The 21,519-nt window shown below is 32.2% G+C and overlaps 3 protein-coding genes across 4 annotated transcripts; 1 reads left to right on the top strand and 2 right to left on the bottom strand.

The window, feature by feature from the left end:
- Window positions 1-369: 369 nt before the first annotated feature.
- LOC101222559 lies at window positions 370-1,876 on the bottom strand. The gene is made up of 2 exons (XM_004140591.3): window positions 1,385-1,876; window positions 370-1,053 (listed from the first exon to the last, which is right to left on the bottom strand). The coding sequence occupies exons 1-2, from the start codon at window positions 1,535-1,537 to the stop codon at window positions 634-636; spliced, it is 573 nt and encodes a 190-aa protein (XP_004140639.1). The 5' UTR covers window positions 1,538-1,876; the 3' UTR covers window positions 370-633.
- A 272-nt stretch (window positions 1,877-2,148) lies between these two features.
- LOC101222798 (calmodulin-binding transcription activator 4) lies at window positions 2,149-14,114 on the bottom strand. Of its 2 annotated transcripts, XM_004140592.3 has the most exons (13): window positions 13,832-14,114; window positions 12,497-12,622; window positions 12,260-12,375; window positions 11,655-11,743; window positions 10,057-10,102; window positions 7,302-7,728; window positions 6,872-7,020; window positions 6,706-6,772; window positions 6,395-6,603; window positions 4,394-5,067; window positions 3,151-3,730; window positions 2,657-2,950; window positions 2,149-2,474 (listed from the first exon to the last, which is right to left on the bottom strand). In XM_004140592.3, exons 1-13 carry the CDS (start codon window positions 13,842-13,844, stop codon window positions 2,376-2,378), a joined length of 2,889 nt encoding a protein of 962 aa, XP_004140640.1. In that variant the 5' UTR covers window positions 13,845-14,114; the 3' UTR covers window positions 2,149-2,375. The 2 variants fall into 2 exon arrangements, with proteins under 2 accessions (XP_004140640.1, XP_031742808.1); XM_031886948.1 differs by lacking the exon at window positions 13,832-14,114 and having other exon boundaries at window positions 12,260-12,326.
- A 6,538-nt stretch (window positions 14,115-20,652) lies between these two features.
- LOC101208994 lies at window positions 20,653-21,258 on the top strand. The gene has a single exon (XM_011658508.2). The coding sequence runs from the start codon at window positions 20,794-20,796 to the stop codon at window positions 21,004-21,006; it is 213 nt and encodes a 70-aa protein (XP_011656810.1). The 5' UTR covers window positions 20,653-20,793; the 3' UTR covers window positions 21,007-21,258.
- Window positions 21,259-21,519: the final 261 nt, after the last annotated feature.

Below are 21,519 nucleotides of genomic sequence, written 5' to 3'. Positions count from 1 at the left end.
TGCAAACTAGTTTAGTTTCAAGAGGAGAAAAAAAATGTGCAAACTAGTTTAGTTGCAAATAATAGATGAACACATAAACTATTATGATTCATCACTCATAGATGTTTATTAATCTCTACTATTGTTATTTCAGCAGTTTTGTCATTTACAACCATTTTCGATTTTTGTATTCCATTTTAAAAAGAAAAAGAAAGTCACACAACCAAAGAACAACCAACCAACACAACCAAGCAACAAGTATAATAGTTATAGGATATGGGAATTCCTTCAACCAAATCTCTCCCTGTTCACCATTGCCTTTTGGGAACCTTTTTAGAGAAGAAAATAAATGAAATAAGGGAAGAGACTACAAAAAAAAAAAAAAAAAAAAAAAAAAAGATTTGAGATCAAAATTGTAAAATTCTTAAAGAGGTGCATAGTTTTGCCATAATACAATAGACAATCGACTATAGTAGACAGAATCAAATTCATTAAACTATCAAAAGAAAAAAGTAATGTCTGAAGGGACGCAAAATTGCTAGCCAAACCATCTTCTTATCTCCATTTGGGAGCTTCATTCTCTGTACCCCATCTCCCCTTTGTTGGTTCAAGAACAAGTGGAAAAGCAATGTTTTTAGCCATTAAAATCCAAAATTATTGCAAACCCACTTGAGGAAGGTCTGAAATTTTGAGAGGGGGAAGCAATGAAACTTCATCATGGTCTTGTTTAGATGAAATCTTGTCTGTATTATCAACAATGGTTTTGGGGCGTCTGAACATTCCTGAGATAAAATTACCCAAAGATCTAAAGGGATGGCTGATTTTATCTTTTACATTCAAGATAATGGAGACCTCAGAGAGCTGCCAAACAACAGTCAATACAATCATCACTGAGAGAAGACAATGAGTTAAAAGGTTTTGCCTCTTCAGCTTCTTCAACTCTTTGACAACGTCTTCTCTACTGCACTCATCATCAACAATTTCCTCTTTAATAGAACTTTCAACTTTTGTTTTCAAAGTATCTAATGCAGAAATTAACTCTTCTGATTCTGTTCCTTCTTTCAGTGACTCAATCTGTGACGTTGAAGAAATGAATTTGGTTTCCAAATTTACAATTTAAAAGTGCAGAGACAGAAATTTGGAGGAGGATGATAACAATCAATGAAATCATCATGAAACAAGTTCAGAAGGGAAAATCTAGGTGGGATTCTATATGAATCAACACGAGTAATCCTGATTAGAACTAAAATACGAAATTCAGAGCAAAATCAATCGAAAAACACGAAAAAGAAACCAAAGCATAACGAGGCAACAAATCAAAAACCTCAATAGAATAACGATAGGGATAGGGATTTGAAGTTTCAGTTCAGTGTTCCGGAAATCCAAAGCGTGAAATCTGGTGTACCTGAGAGAGCAAGTCGCGGAGGAGAGAAGGGTTTCCGTTTTCATCGCCATCGTCGACGGAGCTCCGATCAGAGGATTTCTTGTTCTTGTTATCTACAAGTAGCCTCCTAATGGCATGGCTAATCAACTCTAGGCGTTGCTCTTCTTCTTCCATGGATTTGTTTCACTTGAAATTTTCTATGGAAGGGAAGAGGTGACGGATTTTCAATATCGCTCTTCCAGTATCGGGTTCCGCCATTGATGGAGGCCGCCATGGGTGACCGCGGCTATGAGGGTGACAGGTAGCAGTGACATCCACGTGGCGTGTTGTCAGTAGTCTGTCTTCTACAGTCTTCCATTTTGCAATTTTGCATGGTTGCACAAAAATCAACATCACACATGCATAGCTTCTTACCTACAGCTAAAGTTACATTTAAAGATACACTTTTTAAAATTGAATTTGTATTAATTTTAACCCCTAAACTTTTAACAAACAATAATTTTTTGATAAGTAAGAAAAAGTAAGTGTTAAATTATTAGTATAGAGCCAAATTTAAGCATAGTTTGATTAATATACTTGTGTATATAGCCAAGTTTAATCCAAGTATAAATTGTTAAATACATCTACACACTATGCACATTAATCATGAACAAAGTTGATATGTATCGCCAAGAAGAAAAAAAACATACAAATTGATAATATAATTGTAAGTATTTGACAACCACTCAACTTTTAAAATTGATTTTTTTTTTTAGCAATAATTATAAATGAACATATTCAACTAATTGTCAACGTAGAAGAAGAATATGGTAGTAGAGATTAATTTAATTACATCAATCTCATTACGTAGTCCCAAGCAAGCCATTTACAGCAATAATACAAATCATTTATAATAATTACGGGGTACTGTACATGTACAAACTTAGGATATTGATTATACTAAAAGAGAAACTTAGAAAAGGGAGACACAAAATCAGTGACTGTTAGATTAATTAGGATCACTAAGTAGCTCCTATATAAACTTAGGATATTGATTACAATCTTCCATTCCTGAAATATCGGTGAGAGAGGTCGATGCTGCTGATTTGTTACTTGCACCATCGAGTTCAGCCTGTAAAAGTTAAAGACGTAAGATGTCGATAGCACCACGTATTAAGCTCCATGAGATGGCCAACCTGAGGCTTGTTCTACTTTAAAAATTATGATAAACTTGTGTGGAAGGAAGGAAGAGTAGGAAAAGAACTTGGGAATCATGAAGCAACATAATTATAAATACCATTAGAAAGTACTCACCTTGGCTTCTCGAAATCCTTCAACCATACGATGATATTGTTGACGAGCATCCGGAGAATCAACCATGGATAGCACTCGTGAAACAGCCTCATCAATGTTTCCTTCCACTTTTTGTTTGCGGAACACCTTTAAAATATCATCGTCCTCACTTTCATCAATGGATCCTATCTCACTACGGAACCCTCTCAAGCCAACTCCTTTCCTTCTCCAACGTAATACAACTTTATCGAGAATTCCAACAGCCCAACAAATTATTTTGTAATGCTTTCTAACTTGATACCCCCTCACATGTGCCTGTTAACAATGGAAAATGACATCAATCATTCAAATAGTAACTTGGACGAGCGTCAACATTTGAAGCTTTAGCAGAGGCATGAAATGTTTCCAATCCCCTTGCAGCACGCACGTTTTTATCAAGGGAGAATGAATTGATTAACGGGTTTAGTAACTATGTGTGAGTAAATGACATAAATGTTATGGAGAAAATATGGTACCTGTATCTTCACGACTTTCTGACGTAGTGATAAAAACTCTTTACGACCTTTCCAACCTCTATACTTCTTTTGAATGGATAACGCTGCTGCATTGTAATCACGCCGATTAGAAAAATTCATTTTTGACATAGCGAAGAGCCCCTGTATGTCATTTGGATCGATTCCATACTCATCTATACAAGCTGCAAAGGCTGCCTCTTTCTGCTGTCGCTTCCTGAAAGAATGGGCACGGAAAGCAGATTGAATACGGGCTGCTGCCTGAGCAGCATTCCTGACTGCAGCTAACGTATTTTTTAGAGGGATATAGTCCTCAGCGGAAGATAGATTCCCATTTGAAATGCAACTGACTGTCATTTCTGCTTCTACCTCAGCAGAGCCTTTGGAAAGCTCACTTTCTTCAAGTGTGAGGGATGAGAGATGACTAGTAAGTGCAACTTCTGATAAATAACCAGCAAGTCCCTTGTGTCCATGGATGTCTGCAATAGACGCTGCAGTTTTACCATCTGGATTTTGTGAACTAGGATCAGTCACGGCGCCAGCTGATGCTCCAGAGGCTATTAGTGCAGCAACCATTTTTTCCCTGAATAAAGGGAAAAAAATAAATAAAATAAAACGTCACTTAACAAGCTCTACTAAAGTAAAACTCAAATATGTCGAGGGAATGGTCACCAACTCAGGTCGATCACGAAAAAAATGCATCAAACGATGTATGTTTTTTAACTGTGGTAAGAGCAATTCTTCCTTAATTTGTTCTTTCCTAGTTCAATTTAGATGGAATGCCCACAATCCAAGAATGGTTTACCATATGAGTAAAAAAATTGAAAATTGAAAAAAAGAACATATTCTTTATTGTGGTTTCCAACCTTGTGGTTAGGTATACCTTCCATTCCAAGTTACGTGTGCCAGTGTATCCAACCACTTATCAGATATAAAAAATGTTATGAACGATTAGGTTTTGCAGCAGAAAAATAAGTCGCATATTGTTGGCCGAGTTTTCCTTAAAGGAAATTAAATCTCTAGCCTCTCATTGGGATTGGGATGAAAAGAAGTCAGAGAATAACATATAGTTCTCTTTTCTTACCCTACTTGATTATATATTCATCTTTTCTTTGAGCCATAGGCTCTAGAATGGTAGCATTATTGAGCAGTTCAAGTAATTATCATTTCTGAGGACAGCCGTAGAAATTTTCAAGATAAATGAAATTTAAAGTCAATGTAAAGATAAATGCTGAAAAAGCCAAACCTTCCAAAGCGTGCTGCCCAGTGTAGAGCAGTCCACCCGTTAATGTCACGGAAATTTATATTTACTCCACACCTGAGAATTGGGTTAAGTGCCCACACATAGCCCAAGCCAGCTATCATGTGTATAACGCCTTGTTCTTTCTTGGACAAAAGACAGTCTGTTAAATCATGCCTATTTTTCTGTTGTGAAGAAAGCCAAAGTAGCAACTTGTCTTTTAGCAATTCTTGAAAAAGCCAATCGGTGGTACTAGAAGGAGTTTCACTACCAACTAGAAGAGCCTCTATCAAAGAACTCCATTGATCATCACCAGCTTTCAGACTATTGCTCCTAAATCCAGTATCTAACCTGTCAGATTTCTGCATCAATGAGTCAGAGAGCAGCAATTGCACAAGCCTGACAAGTAATAACAGCTCCTCTGGACTCTTTGCAGCTCCAGTTGAATGAGACTGGCAATGACTGCAAACATTCATTTTATATTCGAACTCTCTGACTTCACTGCAGGGTTCCCGATTGCCCGATGTAATGCAGAAAGCAACCTTCCCAGGAAGGTGTGGAGGTGCTTTGCAACAAAGTACCCCATTCTGAACAATCTGAAGAGGAACTTCAATGTCTCCAAACATACAAGCCCATGGAGATTCTAAAGGATCACATAGAAAAGATCCAATAATGATGACCTAGATAGAGAGAATTTATGACCTTAATATTTGAAGCTTCAATGATAATAACAGAGGCTGCAGCTGAACAGAATCGTAATAGAGTAAAATTTATAAACCTTCCTGTTAGAACTACTATGAACCTATATTAATTTTTGGAACCAAGCAATTGCTACAGTTCAGACTGGAACCGTTGCTAGTCTTCTGCATCTATAAACTCTACAAATATAAAGGTTAAAATGGTTAAATTTTGAAGTTAACCCTAAACCCTTTCATTATCTTAATGAAGAGGTCCTTTTAAAAAAAAACGTAGGCTACAATTTGGTTGGTTATGGGTTTGTTAGTTTCAACTAATTATTGGAGGCTAAAGAATTTATTTTATAAACTAGCCATTGCAGGCCGGTTTGGTTGTTGGAAAGTTGGCAGTTGGTTCCAAACCAGCGGGCTAAAAAACTAGCACAAATACTTGTCCTACCGGTATTTTTATCTTTACTTGATGCAAAAGAATTTCTTACTATTTGGTCTAACACTACTAAATATAAGGTACATTACAATAAAACTTTAAAATTGAAAATAAGTATACTTTTGTAGCCTGAAAAACATCAAAATTTGAGGAAGGGTCCAAGAAGATTCTCCCACCACAAAATTTTTTTGCACCATGAAAAGGATGCAACACAAAGATGAACTTAAGAGTATCGTGCATGTCACGAGGCATAGGCCATGATCAACCAAAAGTGTCCAACACCAAAAGCCAAAAAGAGCACGGAGCAAAAAGATGGCAGGATGCTCAGCGCTATAAAAACACATCACAGTGTGTGTGTGTTGGGTGGTAGAAGTTTGCAGCCAGAAGGAAAGGGTAAGAGTAGAAAATACTTTGCGTTGTAAGAGAAAAAAGCAAAATATCACAAAACATTCCAAGTTTTTGGGTTGATTAGTGATTTAGCATGGTGTCAAAGAAAGAGATTCTATGTTTGAACTCTTACTACATTATTTCCTACCTAATTAATGTTGATTACCATTTTAAAGGTTTTCTATAAATGACCAAGCCCTCAAGTGAGAAAGAATATTAATGTATTAATATAATTATGATAATCTGACAACTTTTAATTGGTGACTTAACAGATTTAAAAGTTTATGAAGATAGACATTATTAACAGGTCAACAACGGATATTCACACTTGCAATAGCCTCAACCTCATAGTAATCCATTTAAAAAAGCAGTAAAAAGAAAATACAATGTACTGGACTACCGAGGGCAGCCATCAAGCCTAAGTGCATAACAAACTATTGTACAGTAGAAGGCACTGTATGATTATCACAGCACAGGAATACAAAAAATAACAAGTACCTTGGTACTCTCAGTGGCATAACCCTGCTCAGGTACTATTTCGCGGATTGTAAATTTCTGCACTTGTGCAACAATTAAACTGGTATCGACTTCAAAAGAATTTCCATGTTCTTGTTTAAGAAATGGTATGTTATAGTTGGAATTAGTATCATGAGTGTCTAGTGGTGAAGAATACTCTGTCGATGTGCAGCTTCCAAGCATAGGAAAAGCTGGTAACACAGATAACCATAACTCAAGTTAATAATAGAAATCAATCCCTTTTAATTGAATGTAAATAGAGTACATGGAAATCAAATGTTTTGTTATAGTACCTTTTCCTCTGCTGTCCAGCCAGTTGCAATGTTCATTGTCAACAGTAGAAGATGATGATGGGTTTTCCTGTTTTTAATCAAATATTAACAATTCAAATGATAATTCCCGAATATTAATAATGAAAACGGTAGTTAAATAATCTAAACTGCAGCTGTAAAAACATACTTTTTCATTCCATAGGAGAGAATGTCGATCATGAGACTCAAGAACGGCTGTCTTACTTGAATCAAGTGCACCACCCCATGGTTGAGTTCCTTCACCACTGAATATAAACTCGTGTGCCATATTGTAATGTTGATGTTTTCCATCAGCATCTATTTGAAAGATGCTTCAAAATTCAATATTCCTCCACAAATAATAAAGGATGCTCAATGTGAAAGTAGAAGTATATCAGACGAGTTAACTTTTCATTCCAAAACATGGTACCCACAAATCATTTTGTTTCATCAGAAAAATACAACACAAGAAAGCGACCGCAGCATAGTAAAAAAAAAATTAAAAGCCTCAGATTCAACAGGACTCCAACAGGCAATTTGATCAATGATAAGCTTTCCACAATTCTCCATATAAAAGATAAAGCTTATGATGGAATTACCTTGCATCATAAACGATGTATAATTATTATCATGGATAGCATTTTCTTGATGCTGAAGCACTGAAACCTGATCCTCATTGGACATCTCATAGAAGTCTATAAGGTTAGAATTTGAATCTTCGTCCTGACCATAAAATGAACCAATGTCTTTCAAGCTGTCTTCATTCAAACTTAATTGCTCCTCAATCCTTCTCAACGCTTGAGAAACATCACGTTCGTTTGAACCTTTTATTTCTGATATTTCAAAATGCCCATCCACGCCATTTGACTCAATAGTATGGTTGCCAGTGTCAGATGTAACTTCTACAGACCCTGGGCTCAATGAAGTCTGTTGATATTCTGAAGCAAGATTTTGGGATGAACAGGAACCGGAAGTAGAAACTGATGCTGGAGACAAATGTGGAACACTTTCCGTCCCGGACCTTCCCTGTAACAGAAATCTCAAGTGCGTTGGACAAATTTACTTAAAATAGAATACATATGCATGCGCTTAAAAGTCATATTGGTTCCACCAATATAATCTGTCATCCCCAATAATAGAAGAGATCTCTAGCTGAAATGCATACTGATATTACAAACACATAATTACTGGCACAAAAATGAATGGATTTTGGAATACGAGGAACCTTGAAACAAAATAGCACAAAAATCTGTAATGAAACGTGATTCAAGAAAAATGCCCACGCTCACACATGAATAAAGTACCATCATAACCTAGGAAGCATGGACATGGATACCTCTAGACATGCTCCAAGCAGGTGTTTGACATTCCCAAAAAGTGTCTGAATTAAATATTTTTAAATTTTGGACACATTTCCAAATTTTGGACACATTTCCGTTAGTTGGAGACCCTTTAGTTGGGGTGTTTTGGTGGGCCTTTTTTTCTTTTTTTTGTATGCCTTTTTATTCTTTCGTTATTTTCTCAATGAAAGTAGTTGTTTATATATAAAAAAAATATAATGGCCTTCCCAGCTAAGAAGAGCAACATGGATAAGTGAAACAAAGAACATTAGAGAAATCCGGAACCTAGAATGTTCGATCCCATATGAGAAAAAGCTAATTCTGTGCTTAGAAAGGGGACATTGTCAACTTGATGTGGATTGGTCATTTGTGAAGATAAGGGTCTTTCCCTGCATATTGGTGATGCATCAGTCTTATGTTCGCATTTATGTTGATCTTGGGGCAATCTCCCTACCAACTCAGCACTTTCCCTTCATCAATAAGGCTATTATCTCCACCTTGGTTTCTGACATTCAGTTAGTGTGGTTTTTGTTATGACTGTTTTTAGAATCACCTATGGAGCATTAGGAACAGCTTTTTCTTCATTGTATTGAGGTGCATCTGATTGATGTTCTTTGGAAAATTGTTTTGTTTGGGCTTACCCTTTCGCTTGTTTAGTATTTACGAGGCTAGGAGGATTTCTTGCATCATCAATTCAATTTTCATCCTTTTGTTTTCTCACACCCTTTTCTTGTTCTCCTTCCCCTTGGTAATAGTTGAATCTTTTTATTTAGGGTTCTCCTTTCCATTGCTTTTGATATTTCATTTAATCCTTTGAAGAAGTACCATCACGAGATAGATTCAAAGCCAACAGCAACATTGACATTTTAGTTTAGAGTGAGAATAGCATAGGAAAGTTCGCTTCAAACACTTTAGGCTCTAATGACGTCAATAAAACAATGAGGAATCTAACCAGAATAGATCAAGTGTGATCAATAAAAAATTTTGGTGATTGGATTCCAACATTGTGTTAACCCGTGATGGCACTTTCTATTTGGTAGAGCAGTGACCAGAAAAAAAGAGGAAGAAAAAGAAACAGACTTGACAGCAACAAGATTAAGTGTAAAAGAAGAACAAGTCACAACCGAACAGGTGTTTGTTTCAAGGGTTGGGCTTGGGATTGGTTAGGAAGGAAAATAGCACCTGTGTTTGTTTGTCGGCTGATTTTCTCATGGAAAGCCAAAGTGCCTAAGAAGGTAAAAGTTTTCCTTTGGGTATGCATTCAAGTAAGACTGAACACCAATTAAATGATAAAGGAAGAACTTGAGGCTATCCCTAGCTAATTGGATTATATAAGCATCTCTTTCTTCATTGAAAAGAGGCTTTTGTGCCAATTTCTTCAAACCTTTGGTTTACATTGGTGCTTTCCAAACTCCATCCAGTCATTCTCCTTGGTTTAGGAAGCTCATTTAGCAGACTTTATTTTGTGGAGAATTGCATTATGGCCAAGCCATGTTGAGGAGAATTTGGTTGGGGAGAAATTAGGGGTCTAGATTAAGTGTTCATATCCGAATTCTTTTGTACTTACAACTTTGTAAATATTTTGACCATAGGCCCTCATTTTTTAACCCTTTGGTCCTTTGGGGATTCCTCTTCCCCTCTTTTGTATTGCAAGAGGACTAATTCCAGATTCCATTATTAAAGAGGTAAGGATCTATGCATCACTTGAAAGAGGTTGGCCTCACCAGACAAGAGCATTGGGAGTTCATTTCTAAAAGCATCAATTGAAGTTACATCAAATAATTTTGAAGCATCTACAAGCGCAAACAAAAATAAACATTATAAGCCTATAAAGACAAGTAAGTGGACTATGAACTGTTTAATCAATATTTCACGTAAGATAAACTTTCCTGAAAGAAAAATGGAAAACAAAAGTCCATACGGCAAAATAAAGATAGATATTGACAGAGATGAAAGAATAGTGACAGCATCAGCTCATTCTTGCTTTGTCTATTCTTTTCTTGTAGTAACTCACCTCATTGATGTCTCTGTAGTGTACAAGAACAATGTGGTCACATGACCTGCCAAGAAAATTAAATATAAGCATCTAAATTTCTAATGGCAAACTTAACATAAAAGCACTGTGCTCACAATATTTATATAAAAAAATAAGAGATCACTTAATCTGCACTAGCAACTGTTGAAACTGTTGAATGTGCTTTATATTTCTCACGGGTGCACAGCTCAGCTCGGCCACTTATCCCTCCTCATTGCTAGTTAGTTTTCTTTGTTGAGTATTTACCTCCTTTAAATATTCTTTATTTTTTTAGGAAATTGATATCATTACTAATTTCCCTCCCCTCAAAAAGCTCTCCTTTTTTGGTTTCCTTCACCATAATTCTTGAAAAGGTCTTTAAAAACCACGCTTTAAATTTTGATTTAATAAGTGAGAAATTAAGGTCGTGTTTGAAATAAATTTTTAAGTGAAGTTTTAAGCTTGTATGGAATATTTCTCAGAATACTTGAAAATACTTTCATTTTGTACTTAAAAACGCTCCTTGAAGCTTGAAGAAAATCAATCCAAACCAGCTTCAAGTTCATAGCAGTTGTCTTTGAATACAGCCATAAGGAAAACACAAATTCATAATAGAATACTAAAAATGTATAATTTAGTAACACTCGCTACTCAACTCCAAAACTATATAACATATAAAACTGAGAGAGCATGGAGATCAAAACAAATAGACTGCAAAACAACAAGAATATAGCATGACGAGTTAAAAAGAGAAGTTAATTTTTTTAATGAAAAAAAAAACTTTTGTTGAAGATGATATTGTGGGGCAAGCATAATAAGGTCACGTCAGAACTTCCTCTACTTGTTTTGCTAATTTTATAGATTTGGTTTTATTACTTAGTTGTGTTCGTGCAAAACTAAGCGCCCTTTTTTAATCTTTCTTATTTAGTTTCCAATTGGAAATCCACTTTGAAATCGCTGCTGGTGCTTGGATCTCCCTGTATTTCATTTTCTCAACGAAATATTTCTTCTGTTTTATTAGTAATTTGGTAATTTGTTGTTTCATATTTGTTGGAATTTTGATTTCATACTTGTAATGGGTGTTTCTTCTATTTAAGAAACATTATTTCTCTCCTGTAAAACAAGATGAAAATTATAATTTCTTATTAATATTTTGGACAGATTTTAATCCAACAAATAAAATCTAATAGATAATTACAGACGACCTTAGCCACTTAGGCCCAACTAAGGCATTCAACGTAGTAACCTCGCACAACTCCCACGGATCTCCCACCATAAAAACTGTATAATTCCTACTAAATAGATTACAAATGCACATTAAATAACAAATGCAGTGTGAGTGTTCTGTTCAAATTTATTACTCTTGTATAAATTCAATACGGGTTACGTTGATGTCCTATTTGGCTATTTCAATAAACAAACAATATAAATAGTAAAAGAAATACAAAAACCTTGGTTTGAATGCCCAACTAATTGTATAAGTGTTTAGGCTTAGGCTTTAAATTCACAGATGGTTAAACCAAGAGGTAGGAAACAGGCCTTAAAGCAGAGTCACATGACTCATTGTACATTGGAAAAGATGGAAAAGGAACACTCACAGATCCAGCATCCAATAGCTACGTCTCTGGAAATTGGGATTGTGCTCTCCATGTGCATAATAGCAATTTAACGCTTCAGCATTTCCAACCTAGCCATGAAGACAGTATAATCCAGATTCGATCAATCAGTAAACTTAAGTGATCTCAAAAAATCTGGGGCAGACAGATTACTGGGTAGTATAGCACGGACTAAGGAAAATCTTTAACACAAAAGTTTTAGTTTCCTATAGCACAAAGTTGGGTACGATTGTGGTTGAATTAACCACATCCAAGGCTCATAATTTTTTTCCATACTACAACTCTAACCAGCTAGAAATTACACGATTACATTTTATAGTTCATATTCCAGCACTCGATTACTTGGGTAGCATTTCATTAGTTCTGGAGTCAAAACTAGTGTTACCATAGTATGTTCCATTTCATGCAAACAAGAAGTCCTGGCTATCATTTCTTTTACTACTTATCAGTTATTTCTATGATTGCAGATCTTGTTTTCAAGGAAGAGAAAAAGAAAACTAACCATTCTAGCCAAGAAAAATACTTGTATATTACTGAAGAAAGTAAAAGTAAATAGGAAAATGAGTTTAAATGGAATGGTACAAAACCTTAAGTCGTTCATGTGCTTCTCCAACAGTTCTTCCGTCCCTTTTCTTCCTCCAGCTATGACCATCTCTGCGGAAGAAACGGAGTACTCTCTTGTTAAAAAGAAACAAGGAACCACCTGTTGCAAATCCATGGTTCAATAATTATCCAAATGGTATAAAACAACACTCTAGCTATCTAGCATGCTATGCCATAAAAAAGCATTCCAAAGAAAAATAATAGTTAAAAAGAAAACTTACTAGTTGGCTGTTTAGGGGCCTCCTCAGTCAGCTGATATTTCTCATGATTCTGTAAAATAAAAAGCACTTCTGGAGGCTTCAGCCAACGTGTTTGTGCTTCTCGATAAAGATCATTAATATCATATCCTGAGATAATATGTTATGAAAAGGCTTTCAACCTGTTCCCTGGTTAACTTGAATGTAGTTCCAAAAAAGTAAAGACCGAACACAATTGGCATGGATACAATGTCAAAGATCATGGGAATCTCAGGGTAAGGAATTTTGATCACAAAACTTACTCAAACGAAGATGACAAACTGATAGATAGAAAGACGGCATAGTTGGCACATAAAAAATTTTTAAGTTTTTATTTAATAGAAATAGCGATTTTCATTGAGAAAATAATATTAAAGAATACAAGGGCATATAAAGACCAAGTCCATAAAAAAGGAAATCTCACTAAAGAAAGGGATGTCAACTATACAAAAAAAAGTGCCTAACAAATTATTTCAAAAGGTCTTTGAAATCGAAGCCTAAATGGAAAACATGTAACCCAATAACCAACCAAATATCACTAGAATCCCTCTCCATCCTCTGAACACCCTACTATTTCTCTCCCCCAGATTACCCACCCTATAATGCACACCCTGACAAAAAAATCAAATGGCTTAAACGAATTTCTAAGTTGATCGAGCTACATGTAACATCCGTCAATTTTGGATCCCTAGTATTCTTTCTTTTTTTTAGTAAATAAATAAAATACATTCATCACTACAAAAGAAAGATGTTCTAAAGCAAAACCTTAGCTGTCTGATTGTACAGATAACATTTTTCCTTCCTACTTATCACTATCAGACACATGGTCAGCTATTTAGAGAATGAAAAACATTTAGTAGGATCCAAGTACAAACAATAAACTAGAGTTCAAGGGATCAAAGTTTCCAAATACTTAACTATTTTGCGCAGGAAAAAGAATGTAAGACTTAACGAAGCTACTGAAAATATATTGTCTTAAATTGACTTAAAGAGCATCACTGTTCCTTTCCAGCTTATTATAATCCTTCATTTTAATTCAAATACAAGCCAATTCCCAGGAGCTTGAGGGTTGATTCTTTAGAACTGTAGCAACTGAAAGCAGCTCAACTTATATCAATAGAACTGAAGTATAACCTAGCTCGTCATCAAACACGAACCACTCATCACAAATAACTTCCACCGTAACCTTTTACATTCGGAGACCCACACTTTTTATACTAGTTAAAACCATATTCCGCGAAACTTACTGGATAAACTAAGCAGAAATTCATGTCGACATCATGAAGAAAAAATGAAATAACTGCTGACTCCATTACTCACCGGCGTTCATCATATACAGATCGAGTCAGCTCCTTCAGCAAGAATAAGTTAAAGAAAACATTTCAGATTCCTCCCGAATTGCAGATAGGAAGCTTCCAGTTGTGAGAGTGAAGAGAGAGGAGATCGGAGAGAAGAGTTCTCCAGGGTGGACGCCTGAAAATCCTTCACCGAATTACGGAGTAGGTGAAATTGGGAGAGGGAGAATTGACTTCCACATTAACGGAACTTCCGTATTCCTTCGGTTTCTTAAAGTGAAAAATTGAAAATGGACCAAAGGCTTACAATTGGAATTATAAAATTGACACTTCTTATTTATTTTCAGTTTTAGTTGGTCTTTTGTCTCTTCTTATTTATATTTCCTAAATTACCTTTTCACAGATTATCTCTTTACTTCCCTTAATAAAAATGCTATAAATTTACCATTTTATCCCTAAGACAATTATTTAATTTATAATAATAATAATAGTAAAGGTGAAAATTTGGTCTTTGATAGGAAGAAAGTTTGATTGGAAAAAAGATTTAAGAAGTAGTGATTGCGTTTCATCCTTCATTTTAATATTATACTAAAAAAGGATTATGAGAAAGTTATAATTTAATCTCACCTACGTCTAAAAGTTAAAATGAAGGAAAATTGCATAAATAGCATTTTTATAATATAATATAGTAATTATAGCGGGTTGTTTTAAAATTTTGTAAATATGGAAAAAAAAATCAATTTTTCATCTTAAATTTGATATAATTTCTAAACTACCATTCAATAACTCATTTCTCTTCTTCTTTTTAATGTTATAAGCATTATTTATTTATGTTCCCACTTTTTAAGGTCTCAGTCATTTGAATTTGATTCCAAATTATTTTGTTTTATTTTTTTACATTAATTTTTTTATTTTACTTTGTTTCAATTTCGTACATCAGTGTTGTGATATACTTATATTATATGTATTAGTTGGTTAATATACTTACCACCTGATTTTCGTTTTTTCAAATTCTATACAGTTCATTAGAGTATTATTAAATACATGAATGATGTAACTCAGTATATCATTATCAAGTATATTAACAATATATTGTTAAAGCATATCAGTAAATTGAATCATTGTCAAATATATTAATCAAGTTTACAAGTGTATATCAAGTGTATAAGTAGGACTTCGAGCATATCAAGTGCATTTAATCAATCGATTGTATAAATGAAGAATATTAAATGTATTTGTAGTGTATGTAGTGTATCATTTGTATCAAACATATACTAATAATGTTTCGGTATCGAGTGTATCATGTGCATCAAGTGTATCAATCCAATGTATTTGGTGTATTAAGAAGTATTAGGGGTATCAAGTGGTGTATTTGGTGTATCAGACGTGTATAAGGGGCATTTATGACATTTTATCTCTTGAAGTATGGGTTGGGTTTCGTTTTTGTCATTTTCGCAAATAATAAAATGTGTCTGCTATAAACTTAATTATTATAACTTATTTTGCTATTTTTGCAAGTGCCTCTAAAATTAAAATATTATAATTAATGTACATTATTTAATAAATTCATAAATTATCTGTAATAGTTCACGAATAATGAGTTCTAATTTTATACAAATCACATCAACCGGAAGAAGAGAATATGAGAGTTAAGGTTGATATCGATAGTTGTTTTATAAATATACCTTTTCGAGTATGAAAGTTTAAAATTCGCAACACACTATTCTTACTTTTAGAGATATGGAACCTTAAATGGTGGTTTTCACCTTAATTAATTATGAATTTGTTGGTTGGAGATTATTTATTGGATTTAATTTGCTTGATTCTTATGTAATTTTGGATATTAATTTCCCAATTTGAGTAAATTATAGATGAATGGAATTGCCGTTAATTGGACGTTGTTGGAGTGATGTTTGGTCGGGGAAGATGGAAATTGTGAGACTTAGTCAAAGTTCAAGTCTAAGTTGAATTTATACACTATTTGGTACGATTGCAAATACAATATTGAATTCAAACTATTAGCACATATATAGCAATATTTTAAAAAAATTGTAACTACAACAAAATATGTCATAGTCTATTAACACTGTAAATTTGTCACTAATGGATCATATTACAAATATTGCTATATTTACTGTTTTTTAAAATGTTATTATACACTTAATTATTATTTTTAAATGTTGATATTCATTCTAATTATTACATTTTATAATCTTTTTTTTTTTTTTTTGACAAATCAAGAACATTGCACAACACCTTGCTCCACATTTCTCTCTTGTTTGAAATCTTCCATTTTTTTTAGTTTAAGACCAAGGGTCTGGCGATCAACTATAGAAAAATATTTTTTAAAAATATTAATTTTATCAAAAAAACCTTTTTAAGGAATGATAAAAATAATACAAACTATTTATATTTTATAGAAAAAATACTAAAAAATAAAAACTTAATACACTTAATTTTGATATTAACAATCGATATTGAAATATATCGTTATCACCAAGCAAGAGAAATAAGTTTAGAATGCAGGACTCATTACAAAAGTATCCTTTTGAATAAAATTGATAATATATATCACTGTTTTAAAAAATATAAATATACTTTAGATGCTATAACACATCAATAGATTGTTAGTAATAGTTATTAGTTAAAATTTTGATGTAATAAATTAAAATAGACTATAGATGTGTTTGGTTGAGATTTTAAAGCGTTTAATTTTGTAAAAAAAACCATTTTAAGAAAACAATTGTAGTATTTGATAAATTAGAATAATATATTTTTAGAAATTCATTTATAAAATAACTCATTAGATAGAAATGATTAAAAATCAATTTTTTTAGAAAATGAAAGTCATTAGATTGAAAGAGAAATTGACCATTTTTTCTTATATGAAAATTATAAAATTGCCCTCCATACTACGCATATAAATAAATATGTTAATTATAAATATAAATATTATTATACTTCTACTTCTAAAATAAAATTATCTAAAAAAGTTTAATAGAAAAAAAGTAATGCTTAATTTTAATTTTACTAATTTTTAAATTTTAAAACAGTTAGTGTGTCATTTAAAAATTTTAAAGTATATTTCTTTTGAAAAATAAAAAAATAAATATGTTGAAATAAAAAGAGAAGTCGGTGGGGAGGGTAATTCCGTCATTTTGTACCCAAAATTAATGCAAATTGGTAGACAGATAAGACTCGCAATGCCACATCTCATAACTTATTGATTAATGAATAATAAATAATCAAATAAATTTCTCTCTCTTTTTTTCTTGCACGTGTAAAAGACTTTTTTTTTTTTTTTTTAATCTTTTTTTATTATATAGTCATATAAATTAGTACCAATGATTTATAGCTTAAATTTGATAGAAATAACATTTTAATTTTTATTGTTTGAAACTTGTAAATTATATATTTTGAATGGTTTAATTTAAAGAAATTTGTAGAAAAAAAAATTAATCAAATATTTACGACATATAACAAATTTTTTAAATTATATGAATAATCGATATTGATAGACGTCGATATGCTTTTATTAAACAGTGATAAGAATCTATCAATTTTTATCATCGATATAATCTAGAATATTGTTATGACTTGTAAATATTTTAATTTATTTTGCTATTTTAAAAAATACTCGTAATTTTAATCTATTTATTTTCAATAAAATCTTAAATTCAGTATCAACATTCATTTGTTTCTTTCTTTTTTTCTTTTATCAAAATAAGTAAAATAAGAATTAGGAATACCAATTTACGTTTGAGATTGATTGAAAAGACACAAACCTACTTGTAAATTAGTTAAACTCATTGGAAATTAGCTGCCTATGTTCTTAATGTCATCCCTTAAAGACTTAGAAAACTTTGAAAAATAAAATCCCATTTGACAATTGAGTTCTTAAAATTGGGTCTTACTTACCCATCTTTTATTTTATTTTATTGTATTATATTAGTATGTGTTATTTTCCACCTAACCCCATAAGCTTTAATATAATAACATGACATAATTATTTAAGTAGAAAATATTAGATAATTCAAAAAAGTTTTGATTAACTATTTGGACAATTTGCAGAGTTGGACTAAATTATAGCTACCACTAAAATGAACATTATATTGAAAAATTTTGAATTATTGAGATCAAATTAAAATCACAATTCATACTTAGAGGACAAAAATGGTAATTTTTTTTTTTTTGTGTTGTCAACTTTGGGTTGCCTAGAAAATGATGGGATTATAAAGTCAAATATGTTGGCTAAAGATTGTTTTCAATGACTTTGTTAAAACCAATTGGTGATTTATAGAAAGTTGAGATTTGTTTATTTGAACACTAAAGTAAACTATTCATGATCCATGGAAGTTATTTATGTTAGATACAAGAAAATATATCTCAATTATCTATACCCAAAAGTTGCAAAGAAAAAAAAAACTCGTTCTAATATTTAAAAATCAAATCAATTTTAAAAAGACTAATCGATACTTGAACGATGAATTTGATATTATTATAACTATTGATTATCATATATTTCTGACATTATTTTTCTAGGGTGCAAACTATTTTGATTTATAATATAATAATATGTACTTTGAATACCAAACATTTTAACATAGAGATAAATAATTAGTAAGAAATATTAAGCATGACAACAAAAATAGATTTGAAATAGTAATATTGTAGTTAATTATAAGTTATAGATATCCCTATGATTACCGTCCAAAATGAGTTGTTCTTTTAAAATATTTTTATCATTTGATGCAATTTTTCTTTAACCAAATTTACTCGTTTGAAATTGAGTGAGCTATAACAACCAACTTTAGTCGTTAGACACTGGTACCACCTTTACTAAATTCAATTTAAATTTTATCTTTAAATATTCCTTTATTATAAAAAGAGAAAAAAGAGAATGAAGGAAGAGAGAAAGATGGAAAAGTCATAAAAATATAGAGATGGTTATAAAGCAGTTAATTGGATAATAATTAAAGGTAGTCACAATCATGTCAATTCATACAATGTAATATGTATTATTTATGAAGAGTGAGATCTTAGGATAAACCATACAAAAATATTTTTCTATATAGAAAAACTTGTGCGTGGAAATGCAACCACGACTTCCTTGTATTCATTTCCATAACATCCTTATTTGAGAACATGGTTGACATCACAACCACATATTTATTCAACTATTATTGAAACGCTGGATTGCACATATTGGATTTATTATTTTCATAATCTATTAGCTATGTTATGTTAGACTCTCTTCGTCTATATTTACAATCTTTTCTAAATTGTTGGTATACATTTTAATATTTTGAATGTAATTTATGTAAAAATAAACATATGATTGAGAAAAAAATGCAAAGAATGGAACAAGTGTACGGCATAAGTAAAGTATATATTCTCCCCTCTACTACTTCTAAGAGCAACTTTTTTTGGGCAAGTGGTAAATAAGTTTCTAACTTCACTTTGATTTATCTTCATTACCAATTCTCCAATAGATATTAATAATAGTAATAGTAGAAAATGAAACTTCAACTTTGCTATATTTGATATTGTATTCTAACATTAATTCAATCTCTAAAATTTATTGGTGTTATTGTAGTTCTTGGACTTCTACAATTTATGAACATTTAGTTCCTAATAAAATTTCCCTTATGTAGGTTGATTAAGGGTCAATTTCATTTATAAATTATAGGAACCAAGGCATTAAAGTTAACACTTAAGTTTGATGAATTCTTTTCTCAATAAAAATTACAAGTGTTAGATATAGAAACTAAAATTGTTGTAAATTTAAAGCATATGAGACAAAAAGTGATTTTTAACGAAGCATCATGCCATGAATTTGAAAATGATGTCAATTCAAGTATAATTTAACATTTTTTTTTGTAGTACAATAGCCTTTTCGTAGGTTGGAAGATTTGAAACCCAAAATGACATTTTATAATGCTATATGTGCTACAACATATACAAAATGACATTTTATAATGCTATATGTGCTACAACATATATAATATAGTATTTGTAATAAATACAGTTCACCGGTAAAGTCTCCAAAGTAGGTCTCTACCATGGCATCATTATTAAATATAATAGATCAATTCGTGAACCCTATTTATTTTACTTGTGTTATGTAATTGTACCGACACATAGAACTCACGTTCAAATATATAATCAAATTACACTAAAAGAAGATGTTCTATCATTACTTTGGTGTTGAATTCGCTAGTTAAATATTTTCATTTTAATTTTTTAAAAGTTAATCTATAACAAACAAATTTTATCACAATGGACAGTAATTTTAAATTCTAAATTACATCACTAAAAAAAGTTAATTAGAAATCTATTTGTAGTTGAATCAAAAATAAAATATTTTTGTAATTGTTTACCAAGCATTATAAATTATTTTTTCCAAGTTTGAAGAGTTATTACAATCTCTAACAAAGTTACAATTGTCATTACTGTTTTTTTTTTAATTTAACATTTTCTTTACCAATACCGATGAATCCTCGAACATAAATGTAACGATAATAGTAAGTTTTACAAAATTTGTAATTCTAAGTATATGTGATAAAAACAATTTAAGTAAGTTTACGATTTAAACTCATTACCATTGATGATAAAATTTTATTACAATCACATCAATTTTCATTACAATTTGGTAATCGTGACCTAAATTCTAAAGTTATATCCGTCGTATGAACCAAAGTGTAATTTAACCAAGTAAATTACCAAATAAATAGGAAGCAAAGTAAAAGAAGTTATTCTAAAACAAGCACATGGGTTGCTCCAAAACGGCACATTAGAGAAAAAATGAATCAAAGAAACTCCACTGCTCCAAGCCTCCGCCCCATATACCCTTTTCTTCCCACCAAAGTTTTCTCTTTCTCTCTACTATAAAGCTCTATTACTTAAACAGTTGAGAAACATTGATCAGGAAAATCAAACAGTTAACTGAAGGAAGAAGGAAGCAAAACAAAAAGAAAAGGACGAGCTATGGCAGATTGGGGGCCTATCTTTGTAGCTGTGATTCTCTTTGTTTTGTTAACTCCAGGGCTGCTCTTTCAGCTCCCGGGCAATCGCCGGTGCTTAGAGTTTGGCAACTTTCACACCAGTGCTGCTGCTATTATCGTCCATTCGATTCTCTACTTTGGTCTCATTTGTGTCTTCTTACTTGCCATCAAGGTTCATCTCTATATTGGTTCCTAACTCTTCACCAGTGCATAGACTCGAACCATCCACGTTCGCCTCAATGCAACGTTTCTTGTTTGGTTTCTAATTCTCTAGTGTGATGTTTGTTTGACTCGACTTAGTTCGGGCTGTTCTTAATTCTTTGTTTTCTTCCAAGTGTGTGAGTGAGCTAGGTGATTTTGACATTTCAATGTTAGAATCTTGAGGCTTTGTATTGGCAATTGAATGTTTCTATATAAGAAGGAACTTCACTTCAGGTCATTTGACAAACCCTATAAAACATGGACAAGAATTGCAAACTACACACTTCAAACAAGTTTTGGAGCCCTTCAAAGGTTAGATTAATCTAAAAGAACTAAAATTTGAGGGCTACAATATGAATAGGTTAAAACATACAGAATGAACTTGGAGTCAGACAAATAAGCCTAGAAACAAATATGATCTCAAATTCAAAGTTAGACAAACTTCAACTTCTACCAAAAGTTTAAAAATCTTGGATGCAATTCTCAAGCAAAGGAAAAGAAAGAAAGT

The sequence above is a fragment of the Cucumis sativus genome, chromosome 6, assembly GCF_000004075.3.
Source record: "Cucumis sativus cultivar 9930 chromosome 6, Cucumber_9930_V3, whole genome shotgun sequence".
Lineage (NCBI taxonomy): Eukaryota > Viridiplantae > Streptophyta > Magnoliopsida > Cucurbitales > Cucurbitaceae > Cucumis > Cucumis sativus.
The sequence above is the reverse complement of the archived record's forward strand: the minus strand, read 5'-3'. Positions and strand labels throughout refer to the sequence as shown.

What these genes read in the sequence shown, in the direction of transcription:
- LOC101222798 (XM_004140592.3), bottom strand. An exon ending in AGCTATTGGATGCTGGATCT is followed by an intron (nt 10,103 to 11,654) that starts GTGAGTGTTCCT and finishes TTTTCTTGGCAG; the next exon opens with GTCATGTGACCACATTGTTC. An exon ending in ACTACAGAGACATCAATGAG is followed by an intron (nt 7,729 to 10,056) that starts GTGAGTTACTAC and finishes TTTCTGTTACAG; the next exon opens with GGAAGGTCCGGGACGGAAAG.
- LOC101222559 (XM_004140591.3), bottom strand. Translation starts at nt 1,537, where the DNA reads ATGGAAGAAGAAGAGCAACGCCTAGAGTTGATTAGCCATGCCATTAGG. An exon ending in TCCGCGACTTGCTCTCTCAG is followed by an intron (nt 1,054 to 1,384) that starts GTACACCAGATT and finishes TCAACGTCACAG; the next exon opens with ATTGAGTCACTGAAAGAAGG.
- LOC101208994 (XM_011658508.2), top strand. Translation starts at nt 20,794, where the DNA reads ATGGCAGATTGGGGGCCTATCTTTGTAGCTGTGATTCTCTTTGTTTTG.